The sequence below is a fragment of the Pseudochaenichthys georgianus genome, chromosome 14 (genome assembly GCF_902827115.2).
Source record: "Pseudochaenichthys georgianus chromosome 14, fPseGeo1.2, whole genome shotgun sequence".
NCBI lineage: Eukaryota > Metazoa > Chordata > Actinopteri > Perciformes > Channichthyidae > Pseudochaenichthys > Pseudochaenichthys georgianus.
This window is the reverse complement of record NC_047516.1, coordinates 15,498,554-15,511,648: the sequence shown is the minus strand read 5'-3', so window position 1 is coordinate 15,511,648 and position 13,095 is coordinate 15,498,554. Positions and strand designations below refer to the sequence as shown.

The 13,095-nt window shown below is 40.6% G+C and overlaps 1 protein-coding gene across 2 annotated transcripts; it reads right to left on the bottom strand.

Annotated features, from left to right (window-relative positions):
• Positions 1-2,097: 2,097 nt before the first annotated feature.
• On the bottom strand, positions 2,098-12,874 carry LOC117458800 (solute carrier family 13 member 2-like). Of its 2 annotated transcripts, none has more exons than XM_034099470.2 (12): positions 12,692-12,874; positions 10,770-10,898; positions 9,856-9,992; positions 8,965-9,221; positions 8,258-8,435; positions 8,045-8,167; positions 7,446-7,655; positions 4,833-4,933; positions 4,569-4,684; positions 3,530-3,691; positions 3,310-3,447; positions 2,098-2,957 (listed from the first exon to the last, which is right to left on the bottom strand). In XM_034099470.2, exons 1-12 carry the CDS (start codon positions 12,812-12,814, stop codon positions 2,826-2,828), a joined length of 1,806 nt encoding a protein of 601 aa, XP_033955361.1. In that variant the 5' UTR covers positions 12,815-12,874; the 3' UTR covers positions 2,098-2,825. The 2 variants fall into 2 exon arrangements, with proteins under 2 accessions (XP_033955361.1, XP_033955362.1); XM_034099471.2 differs by having other exon boundaries at positions 4,848-4,933.
• Between the last annotated feature and the right edge of the window lie 221 nt (positions 12,875-13,095).

Below are 13,095 nucleotides of genomic sequence, written 5' to 3'. Positions count from 1 at the left end.
CCTATCCTTCCCTTACTTAACCTCCGTTCCCTCTACATTGAACAGTGAACAAATTCCCCATAAAAACCCCTGAGTTAGCTGCCATAACCGACATCAACCTGGCAGAATAACACCAATTATCTGAGCACAACCAGCTAATCACAAACGTATGTAAACAGTGAGACTGACATTCAACTTAAAGTGCTATATTTAAAAACAGTGACCAGTCTACGTAAAAATTAGCTTACAGGGAGTCCTTCGTAGAGTAGTTGCCGTACAGTTCAGCGTAGCAATAGTGCAGTCCGGGCTATGCTAACGAGCAGCTAAGTTAGACCACTCAGTAATGTGGCAAGTTAGCAGATGGGCCGACCATAGCTACTGTGTTTTATAGCAGTGCATGCTACCTCTGTTTAGCGGCAAGATACTTCTTAGCTTCCTCGACAGATGACAGCCGAACTTTGTCTCCATTCTCCGCCGTAATCATCAGCTTGGCCGGGTACTGGAGAGCAGGCCTGAGTCCGAGTTTATACAGCTGCGCCATCACCTCGCGGTAAAGAGCTCGCTGCATCACAACCTCGGGAATATAATCTTCGTAGAAAGCAATTGGTTTCCCCTCGTACCGTAGATCCGCTCTCATTTTCCGGGCTTCACGGATGACTCTTTCCTTGGTCTGGAAGTTGTGAAATCGGATGATGACAGGCCTCGGTCTTTCCCCAGGCTTCGGCTTCGCGGCTAACGACCTGTGTGCCCGGACCAGTTCAGGAGAAGTAGGCAGGATTTGGTCCCCCAGAAGCTGGGGTAGTAGGTCGGAGAAGAAGGCGGTTGGTCGCGGGCCCTCAATCTACTCCGGGAGACCAATGATGCGGATATTCTTGCGGCGGCTGCGGGCCTCGAGGTCTGCCGTTTTCGCCCACAGCTTAGCATTGCTAGCGGCTAGCTCCGCGCATGTAGCTTCCAAAGTCGACAGGCGCCCGTCGACCAAATCCGCATTCGACTCCAAAGAGGTAATACGCTGCCCATGATCAGAGATAGTCGCATGAATCAGATCAATTTTGGACTCAAGTGCAGCGATGACAGTTTTGAATTCCGTTGAGAGGGACACTTTATGGCTCTCCAACAAGCTGGTTAGCGCCTCCATGCTAACGTCGCTAGTAGCGATGTTCTCCGTAGGCATAGAGTCTTTCTTGACTTGTTTTGCGGGCTTTGGTGGCATGTCTCCTTAAGGTATAAAGTTGCTCAGCTGTTATGTATCGACTATTGTAAGTATGAAGTGAGTAATGAGGTTTCTACCTAATAAAAAAGTTGGAAGCGAGGGAGTGGAGGAAAACACGTCTACTCCTCACTCTTCATTCCGGAAGTCTCCCAGGTGGGACTTCTTGTCTCTACTTTTCCGTTTATTGCACTTACCTGCTATGAACACAGTAGATATTGACCTTTAGCTGAATCATGTCTCGTTGGCAGACTCTTATCTCCGTGTTATTCTTCAACCAGCCTTTCATCTCTATCACTGTACACAATATAAGTAAAATGTTTGATTTGTGCGCTTCCCACGCTTGAACTTCCTTAGGGCTCGAGGACGTTTGGACTTTTGCCAGGAATAGTTAACATTTTTGAGGAATAGGCTCCGTTCAGCACCTCTGATGCTCACTCATTAATTTGTTATATTCGTTTGTTTCATCTGTACCAAAATAACAGCAATTTATGTTACTATTTAGCTGATTCCTTGATTATATTAATTGTATTATTTTAAAATCTTATTATTAGGCCAATTAAAGCTTTGGCATGTTGTCTTTGTTAAAGTCATGCAAATAAAACCAACACAAACATGTTTTGTACAATACTTCCTGCTCCCAGACAAGGAACAAATCTGGTGCATAGTACATTTCAAAATGTACTCTTGTGCTGAGATACTAAACAACGTATACATGTTAATTATTAAGTTTGAGAGGTACATTATGACAGCTCGGCTTAAAAAAAAGATGTATTTCCCAAAATGTTAATCTTTTAGATGAATAGCTCACCCATATTCCTCTAGAGTGTATCTCCAATTTTATTTTCCCTTGGAGGAATACAAATAATCACAGAACATTAAGAAATGTACAGTAATGCTTGTTCACATACAGTCAGTGACAAAAACACTGATAATAAATAAAAGTGCAACAGAAAACCAAGACTTTAGGGTCCAACAAAAGAACTACAGTAATAAGTTAAATCTACTGATACAATTAATTCATCTCATTAAATATCGTCTGTAAACATAACTCAGAATAATTACATTTTAAAGAATCAATCAAACACAGGTACTTCATCTTTGCATAATTTGTGAGTGATAAATAGATCAATAATATGACGTCACATTCAGGGAACTGTGTACAATACAAGTGACCTCAGTTATTTTTCCTAATGAACACTTCATTTGTCCTGACACGAGGAAGTACTAGAGGGGAGAGTCTGCCTAATAATAGACCTCAGAGTCGATAGAGCTTCAATCTTATCTCTGTTATCTCTCTTTTTGTAAATCAATCACCATTTTGCTCTTCACCAAGGTTGTGTTTTATAGTCGTAAACCTTTTTATAAGTGTGTGGTGCATAACTGTTAGGTTAAACTTGGTCTAAATATTATTTTTCTTTAGATAATCTTTAAACCTTTTTTTCTTTACAACATAAACTCTAAACAACCTTTGATTTACTCTTCTTGTACTTTCCTTCTGTAATAATCAAAGCTTATGCTCCTTTTTCTCTTTTTTTTCGTTTAATCAATCATTTACACTATTATAAAGAAACACTTTTGAAAACGTTGCTGTTTCTTTTTCTTTTTATATTTCTAGCTCTCTGTCGTTCAGTACTCAAGGTTTACTATTTGTAATGTTGACCCAATGAGGAATGTTTCCCATGTCAAACATGGCATATCCCCAGGTGTTGACGCCTAAATTAACAGTTAAAATCCCGATGATGTTCAGCATGAAGCCGGCTTTCACCTAAAGGATCAGACAGTGACATTTGATCAGTATAAATAAGTTTCAAAATCAGGGTGCTATATGTACAGGTCTGAAAAATCAAAAAAGCAGCAATAAATGTATCTTCTTGGGGACGTTAGCACTACAAGGACTTTTATACTTTTATAGGACTTTTTTGAGTCCTATAAACTTAAATCAAAGACTCAAAATAGCTTCTTAAATCTTAATCTGGTCTATCCTGCCAAGATGTTTTTCTTACTCTATGTGAAGAACACTATCCTCCTCGTACCTCAACAAAGACTCAAACATTTCACTACCTCTTTCATTAAAAATTCTTACAACAAAGATTGTGTATTATGTAAATTAATCTCACCATGTCTATGACTTTGAGTTTTCCAAAAGCAAAGGCGATGGCGTTGGGGGGGGTGGCGACCGGCAGCATGAAGGCCAGGGAGGCAGCGATGGTGCAGGGCAGCATCACGTACAGCGGGTGAATTTTAATAGATACGGCCTATTATCAGAGACAGAGCAGAGTTAAATACATGTAGAAGCTGTGTGTTAGCGCCTGTGTGTGCATGTGGACGTCTGTTTACCATGGAGGCCAGGATGGGCAGGAACAGGGTGGTGGTGGCTGTGTTGCTGGAGCACTCTGTGAACGTGGCCACCAGCAGGCTGAGCACCAGCGAGATGGCGAAAGATGGTATTTGCTCCAGAGGGGCCAAGCAGTCTCCCAGCCACTTGGACAGACCCGACTCCTGTAAATCAATCAATGTTTATTTATATAGCCCAATATCACAAATGTTAGATTTGTCTCAGTAGACTTTACAGTTTGTAGAGAATATCAATACGACACCCTCTGTCCTTAGACCTTCATATCGGACAAGGGGAGAGCAACCGAGGAGGGATCCCTCTCCCAGGACGGACAGACGTGCAATAGATGCCATGTGTAAACAAATGGTTTAAGCAGAAAATACTTGAAACAAAGAAGTGCAAGAACTCCTCACATTTACAAAATTCGCAATAATTTTTTAACGAACAATAGTAATAGTTATCAAAACTAACATTTAAAGCTCATTAAAGAATGGGAAGTTTGAACAGATATGATTTTGATGTCGGGTTTTATGAAGTACTTATCTATATTCAATGTACAGTACGGGCACATCCGCAGTTTGTAAAAACAGAGTACCAGCACGGAAGTGAAGCATGCACTGCTGTGAACAAGGGCAGCAACACATATTTTAGCTGTATTAATAAATGACCACAAAAATAAATCAATATCAGTTTATGTGTACGCTATATTTACAGCTTTAGACCAGCAGCTCATGATTTGTTAGGAAAAATGACTAATTGTAATCACAGCAAGGTTGAATCAAGTGGTGAAAACGTTCCAAAATAGCTTACACTTAAAGTGATTATGATTTTTTTAGGTGGACCTTTTTGCAGGAGGCTCAAATACCTTCTGCCCCTGCCCATTGAAACACATGCTTTACTTCCGTGCCATAAGGACTGTCTGCACTGCAGATATCCCTACCGCCATCTTCAGTCAGTACGGATATACCTTGTACAACCACACTCAAAAACATCAGAACTATCCACTTAAAAGTAGAATACACAGTGTTCATGAATGTTTACCTCGCTGCCAGCAGCCAGAGCGAAGCCTCCTCCCAGCAGCAGGATGATGTTCCACGGCATTCGCTCGTGGACAACCTGCCAGCTCAGCAGAGTTGGGGGGCTATTCACCGTCTGACCTGTTAGATGAACACCAAACAGTCATACGTAGCAGTGACATATCCACTGTGTAAACATTACAAGTACAAGTTGCACCAATGAGATGAAGATTGAGTTACAGGAACATCATTATTTGGGATTTTGTCATTAGAGGATTTAGAGTGTAACCATTTTCGTCGGTACCGTAGCCTCCACACCGAGGCCTCTGGGAGGGGATGATGAAGAAGAGCATCGACATAAAGATGGCGACGGTTCCGTCTGACACAAACCTGAGGGATGCAAGGCAACATTGTTCAAATATTGTGGGTTAAATATGTTGCTGCCATGTTTTCTGTGTTGAAAATGTGTGTCGACACTCAAACTATACACTTCTTTATCAAGAGACCAACATATTTGACTGGGGTACCAGGGTTAAGGAGTTTCTTCACACTTTGATGGAATAAAGAGGGGTCAGAATAAATTAAATTAAACTGAAAGAATAAAAGGATGCAAGAGAGAATATTAAATTATATTGTCAACAAACTCTGTAAAAAGACCAAAACCAACAACTTGATGGTCTCTCTCTAAACCAGGGGTGGGGAACCTCCGGCCCCCGGGGCGTATACGGCCCGCGAGACAATTTGGTACGGCCCTCGAGGTAATTTATAAACACATGCAAAACAGAAAAAAAATTGAGAAATCTAGACCGCAAACAAATTAAACAAGCGAGGGCCTGTTTTTCCTAGTTTAAATCGCGTGTGTGTGTGTGTATATGTGTGTGTGGTTAAAACACATCAGCCTGCGGTCGCTCTTTAGTCTTTAGCCTTACTAATGATTATTTCTGAAGGTACACACAGTGAAGGCGGCGCGCTCGTCTTCTCAGAGGCTGAGTTAACCCTCCCGCTGCCTCCTGGTGCTGCAGAGATTTCATGAAGTGAAGGAGGTTTTCCTTCTATAAAACAGCTGTGGGCAGCAGATACTGTGAGTGTCACGGACATGAATTCATAGATCAAGGCAGACTGGTGCACACACTCTCCTGTTTTGCCAATCCGGTGCTTAAACAAATATAGCTCTACACCCCTGGCCAAAATGTCCTTAAAATGATGTCCGAGTTCGACATTTTAATTCATGTCCTGCCAACACTGGCAGGACAGAAGGCGACACGCCTGTTCTAAGCCGTGTCCCTCACTCCTCACATCCCAAGCTGCATCCCCAACAAGTGTATTATGTTGTTACATCGTTTCAGATGTGATGTTTCAGTTGTGCTCTTGATAAGCCATTAAAACAGTAAAAACAGGTTCAGTTTCCTTTTGCTTTTTTGTGTCTCCTGTTCACCAAAACATACCCATCTGTGATGGAAAAAGAATGTAATCCAAAAGTAATCTAAAAGTAATCTGATTACGTTACTTTTTTAAGACACGTAACTGTAACTGTATTCGGATTACTTTCAGAGCCATGTAATCAGTAATCAGTAACTGATTACATTTACAAAGTAACCCTCCCAACCCTGATCTTTATATGATCATTATAGTTATCAAAAAATAAGAGAATAAAGTAAACTGTGTGGTGACCATCTATTAATACACTGGGACATAATTCATACATGGAACTACAGTTGGGGGTATTGTTCCCACACGGACGGACATGTTATGTGTTTTCTATATATGTTGTGTGCCCTCCTGTCTTCACTCTCTTCTTCCCGGACTGCAACCGGACAACATGACCTTAGTTGCTTCTAAATAAAGTAGGCTACCCTTTTGCACCTTCCTTGCACCACCTCTGACTCCCTATCTCTCGGCACTACAACAGGTATAAACTACTATATGACAGTAAAAAAAGTTGTTATTAATAAACAAGAATAAAGTTTGAAAGGGGAGTGATTTGTAAAATATCCATAAATAAAAAGAAAATCTGTTTACAGTTCTGTTTCAAATGGGTGTTGAGAGATGTATCCACAGATCTCTTAATGTTGCTCTCAAAGTGCACCAGATTGATGCTTTCAACTTCAACATTTGAAAAAAAATCTTCCCGGGGGAGCACGCCACCCCCCTCTAGAGGAGGTTAGATCCCCCCCCCCCCCCCCCCCCCCGACTTAAATCATGTTCACATGGATAGGAAACTAAATAAATTTGCACACATCTTGTGTCCATATCTTTCTGTTTTGGTGGTCATGCCACAACCGTGCACGTGCATGCATGCGCGAGTCATGGTAAGATATCTGGATTCAGAGGTTGCTTTTTCTTTGCACAGCATGAAAGAAAGGCCAAATGAATGGGCTGTGATTTTAGTTTTTTTAAGCAGAGGTCAATAACTTGTACGGCCCTCGGAGGATATTGTAAAAATTGAAATGGCCCTTGAGAGGAAAAAGGTTCCCCACCCCTGCTCTAAACGATTCCCAACCAACCCAACCTGTTTGTAGCACTCAAATCCACTCAAAGACAGACTTCTCTAAAAACGGTGACTGAAAACAGCTGGGTACTGAAGTTAGTTATTGCTACTCTATTAAAGTAATCAAGAGTATGTGGTGTATTTGTTAGGGATGTTTTTCAGCAGGAGATTTTAATCTTTTTATTCACAGCAGCACTAAAGTGTATCTAGTATCGACCAATAAGTGACCATGTTCTTTATATTAAAGGAACATGTCACCCAGCGTGTTCCGCTTATATGTTTTTAATAGTTTTTGGACAACAATGGAGGTGTATGACTTTCTTTCTGATCTTTGTTGACAATAAGAATAATTAATGATATCACCACACTTTAAAAAGCATGCCATAAACATAGGAAAGAAAAAGGAATACTCACGGTCCCCCTTTATTGAAGAGCACTGTTGCCCAGCCGTCGATGAAGCCCGGCTCCCGGCTGAACCACAGGACCACCAGCAGGACGAAGATGATGAGCACGGCCCACTCAGCAAACCTCACGCTGCCCAGCTTCTTGTACTCCTGCCTCATCACCTTGTACGCCTCCTTGTCTCTGTCGTTGTTCACACCGCAGCCAAATGACTTCTTCAGGCTGAGGAGGAAAGAACAAAGATGCCGTCAACAAATCAGAGAAATGTTTGAAGATGTATAAGTATGTCATAGGTTCAGGTATCGGGTTCAACTTTAAGGTTGAGCAATCCATGGATTGAAGTTTATAAAAGTGGTGTCATTAAATGGGATACCAAGTTTGGTCAGTTTCTTTACCTCAAAAACTCTTCATTGACAGTTTTACTGCTTAAAATAAAGGCAGTAAAACAAGTTGTCTTGACGAAACAATAATACATTAAGAAAGAAAATGTCCTTATTATTGTAAGACACATTTACTTAGCAAAATACCACGAAAATGCAAGCAGGACAATCATTGAATTGGATTAAATGCCATTTCAACATATTGACTGTAGGAAGGTGAAGTTGTCTTACTTGAACCCCAGGAACATAAACAGAAGCCAGAAGTATGCCAGCACCAGCATGATCAGCGCGTTGGGGAAAGCAAAGCCAAACCAGCTGGCAAAGTTGATCACATCCCCGTTCCCAGGGAAGAGCCTTCAGAGGAGGAAGACAGAGATATGAGAAGCGGAAAAGAGGGATAAACAGCTGAAATAATATCCCTCTGTGTTTTTAATAATGCCTTACTTGTCGATTTGACCCTTAAGGATGATGTTAGGGGTCGTGCCGGTGAGTGTAGCCGTTCCTCCGATGCTGGCAGCGTAACACACGCTCAGACTCATCCCTTTGGTCAGGAGAGCGTACTTCTCATCCATCACTCTTCTCTTGGAGTCCTGCAGTGACTCTGCACTCAAGCCATTTTCACCTGGAGCCAGAGACATTCAGTAAGTTATTGGAAAGTGTTAATTTCACATGTTTTCAGACACTTTCAAATGAAAAATAAGGAATACAAGATTACTGCTACCAACAACTACTTCAAAATTGAGCTGTCATCATTTTGTAGATTGTGTAATGACAAAGAGTACAACCGAATGCATGTTCTTTCTTACATAATTAATACAAGTACTGATGAGATACCAAAAGGTGAAACAGTGTAGACCACTGATTGGTGGAGAGAGAATAGTCAAAGCACATGGGACATGCTGCACAAACACAGCATTTGAAAACAGCAAAATACCATTATAGGAATAACATGTTCTTGTTTTTACTTGACCAAATTTAAAATCAAGTGTCAAATCTACACCCAGCACTACTCCTTACAATTGAGGAAGTACAGACAATCCTATGAAAGCATTAAGCCAGTCTCCCAACTGTATTGGGATAGCTGCTTAACGAGTAGTTGAGTTGGGGAAATTAGAGCTGAAGCATCCAATGGAAACACATATTTGACTTACACTGTCCATTGTCCAGCTGAGCCTTGGTGTCAGGGTGTTTCTCTTCACTCATCTCCTGTTTACTTTGACTAATCTCAAGCTCAAACGCCTGGTTGTCCTGAGCTGCGGCCTGGAACTCCCGCTCGTCCGCCTGGGCCTCGGTGGCCTTCAGCTGCTGCAGCACGGCCGAGGCGATGGGCAGCATCATGGCTGTGGTGGCCGAGTTACTGATCCACATTGACAGGAAGGACGAGACGATCATGAAGCCCATCATCAACCTGCGTGAAAGGAGAGTGAAAGGTCAAATAAGGATCTTTAGTAGATCTGTTTTGTTTTCTGTTTATTGCAACCTGTTTCTGTAATTGAGTGCATGTCCTGTTTTTCATAAATTCTGCACATCTTTTCAAATGGATGAGCTGTCGTCTTTGTTTGTTTTTGTCTAGTCATGATGCGTGTGTTTTCAAAAAGGGGACATGGACATGTGTTTTCCTCCTGCCTTGGTCAGAACATTTGGGATTCAACAAGATATTCAGATTTAGATCAACTTTCTCTGTCAAGTTCCAGAAGAAACCAAAAATATGAAGTATAAAGTATACCTGAAAATGACAATGTTATGTCTTCTTACAGTGAATTGACGTTATGAATTATTAGATGTTTGTTGTTTTTACTGTTAATGCTTTTTTGTTCTTAAGGAATTATTAATCGTGTGAATTCATAGATATAATCTTGAAGATGCGCATAATATCATGAGAACTGCTGAATGAAGGATTTGTGTAACAACTTGAGCATTTCTGACCTCTAAAATCACTCTGAATAAAAACTACAAAGGTCCTTGTAGGAATTGTTGGCATTTTGTTCACATCTTGTTTTTTCTGCTGTGAGATGCAGAGGTGAGTTATATAACTTTCTTACAGGGCAGGACGGACGCCAACCAGCAGCAGCACTCGGAGAGCGATGCGGGTATGAAGGCTCCATTGCTCCACAGCGATGGCCACCAACAGGCCCCCAATGAACAGCATGTTAGAGTCTTTCAGATACTCAATACTGACCTGAAACACATCACACAGACACTCACTTTATCAAAAGAATCAAGCATTTAAACATGGGCAAAACAAACAGTGCATAATTTGACCGGTGTAATAAACTGTGAACATGCTGGCCTGTACATCATCCAATTTGTTTTATGAGCTATAAAAGACACGGGATCAGCAGATGTAACAATGATGGTGCCGTCTCTGCACAGTGTCCTAAAAATGTATCGAATAAAGGTTAACATTTTCAGACAGAGCTAATTTCCTGTTTTATTTAACTCTATTTGTTTCTGTTCTTCTGGTGTGCTTTTGCTGTTCTTTAACTGATCCTGACCTTCACAATTACCTACAGTTGGTCCAATGTATCCTCTCCAATTTTGTCATTGCCTGCCTGCCGTTTGAGAGGCACAAAAAATATGCCTAATCTCTTCTCCTAACCATTTTTATTGACCTCAAAGGAAAACGTCATGGGAAACAAACATGTATAGCAGAATTGATAAGGACTTAGAAAAGACAACTGTGATAAGATAACCCAACTGTATTTATGATAGCTAGATATTGTGGATTGAGATATTTCATTCAAGCAATATCTTGTTATATCTCATAGAAATTAGTACAGTGACAAACTCAACTTTCAATTTATAGTTTACAAATAAACTGCGATAGAAGAATACCTTGAACACTACATTCTCTCCGAAGTATCTGAGAACCTTTTAGTGATAAACAGCAGTATATTCCTACAGGGGTCAGAAGTTGGAATATAATGAAGTACAAAAGATTAAATAAGGACTTTACATCTGCAGCCTTCATGATGCCCATCATAGGGAAGAGGACGACCGGCAGCAGTGCGGTCACAGCCAGAGGCATGCACTCTGTGCACCAGTACAGAGCCATGAGGATGATCGCATAACCACATTTGGCTTCCTGTAAACACACACACACGCAAACACATCAACAACACTGGTGTCAGAAGAAATTGGTGGGGAGGTAAAAGTGTTCAGAAGAGACAATTAGTAAGGTATGGATACAGATGTTGGACAAAGACACACAAACACACACATATTCAGAGATGTACACAACCTTATAAAGTTCATACAGTGTTTATCATCCTCTGTCTTATCTGCAGCCTCACTTTAAAAGGTAATAATACTTTACACATGCAGATAGCAGTAAGCGTTGATTGTAAAACAGACAATTTGTCATGCTCTTGTCTCACAATATAGTTCTTTATTGGTCCTCCGTAAAATCACAGAGCGTTAAAACTACCCGACACAAAACTTTCCACTGCCAATGTTCGAAACCCTCTGAACTCCTCACTAAGATGCTGCTTTTAAAACGTTAATACATCAGGTATCATGATGTGAGAGGTCATTGTTGCAGCACACTGCAACAGTAGCATGTTTGCTTTACTTACTTTGATACTGTATTATCCTTTACTATTAAAACTATTACGTACGTAGTCATTTTTTCATAAAAGAGGCGTTTTGAATTATATTCACCATTACCCTTCTTCTTGGAACGTTACTGGATAATCAACATTTTTAGCTAATTGTGGGGGAGATAATTTCCAAGGTCCATAGCTTTGACCCAGTTTATCAGTTCATACTGTCCTGACTGAGCACAGGAACCTGTGCTCAGTCAGGCTGCTGTGCTCTCAGTGTTCTGTCTCCCTGTTCCTGCCTGTTGGCGTCAGCTGATAGAGGTGTTATCATTCTATCTTGTTATGCACAATGTTGATGATTCTCTCTGAACTAGCTAAATACATGGGCCTGGGGTAGAGTTCTTCAGAATTGACGTGGCAACTCTACCGTGAAGTCAGAACCTCTGGCTCTTGGACTTGTTTTGTGAATTCTCCCCCACAATAATCATGATTACTATTATTTTGATTTGTTATTTTCATGTTATAGCCATTTTCCATCAATAATTTCAAAGCAGTTTATTATGGAACCATATGAAATCTAAAAAATGCTAACATAGAAACATAAAGATATGTTTAAAGGCACAGTACAGTGGTTTAGCCATTGACTATATCCTGAGTGCCTTTGTGTTTTGCTCTCTGATGCTGTCATCCCATCTTTTCTTGACTTTTCAGCTCTTTATTGGCTCTTTGATGTCCAATGTGGTTTGACATTAACTGCTCATTGTGCACACTTTTACCTTTGTCTCTCCTTCATCATAAAGCAACGATCCTTGAATACAGTCCATACATCAAGACAAGCACATGAACATGCTGATTGATGATTTATTTTAGTTTCAGTATTTAACACATAATGGTTAACATGGGGCACACTATCAAAAGGTCATTGTATTTTTGCTAATCCTTTTAGGAATTTGACCCTAATCTTTCTTGGGATAAAGTTATTTAGAGTGGAGACCTGGTGAGTGATTAATGAACTACAGAAGAAAGCCTGCTTTCTTTTGTTTTCAGTTCAACCTTACCTTACATGTATCTGTGGCATGTGCTTAATGCCACAGATACATAAGACAGATTGCTAGTTACTGTATAGTAGTGTGTACCAAAATGAAGTCACTGTTAAAATGTTTTTCCAAAGGGAATGCATTATTATACAGTTAAAGAGAAGTAGAAATTCAGGGGAAGAAGTTGTGTAAAACATATTTTTTATCAGTCAAACCCCCCACTAAGGTTTAAGAATTGAGGTTCTTTCAATCGAGACAGTCAATACCGATTCAAACCATTCACTTAGTTAAAAAGTTACCTGTGTAGGGATGACGAGTGGCAGAGGAAGCAGTGCCAGCGGAAGGACCACAATGATGATGTAGTTTCTGTGGTACCACATCCACCTTAAACAACTATTTATAGTTCTCCTGGAAGATCCCATGATTGAACCAGAGTGAACTATCCGCAGGGTCAAGACTTATTAAATTGAGCAAAACACATATGTCCCTCACAGAGACCCACTGAGGTAATGAGACTAATAAACCTGCAAACAGACCCTTTATATCTCTGGCGGCTTATCAAACATTAACTCCACACCAAAGGGATCACACTCATTGGCAGATGAAGAGATTGAGAAAGAGAGGCAGGCAATATTGGAAGAAAGAGGTGGAGGGACTGACAGATGAGGGGAATGATAGTTTTATCACCATTTTACCAAATGTC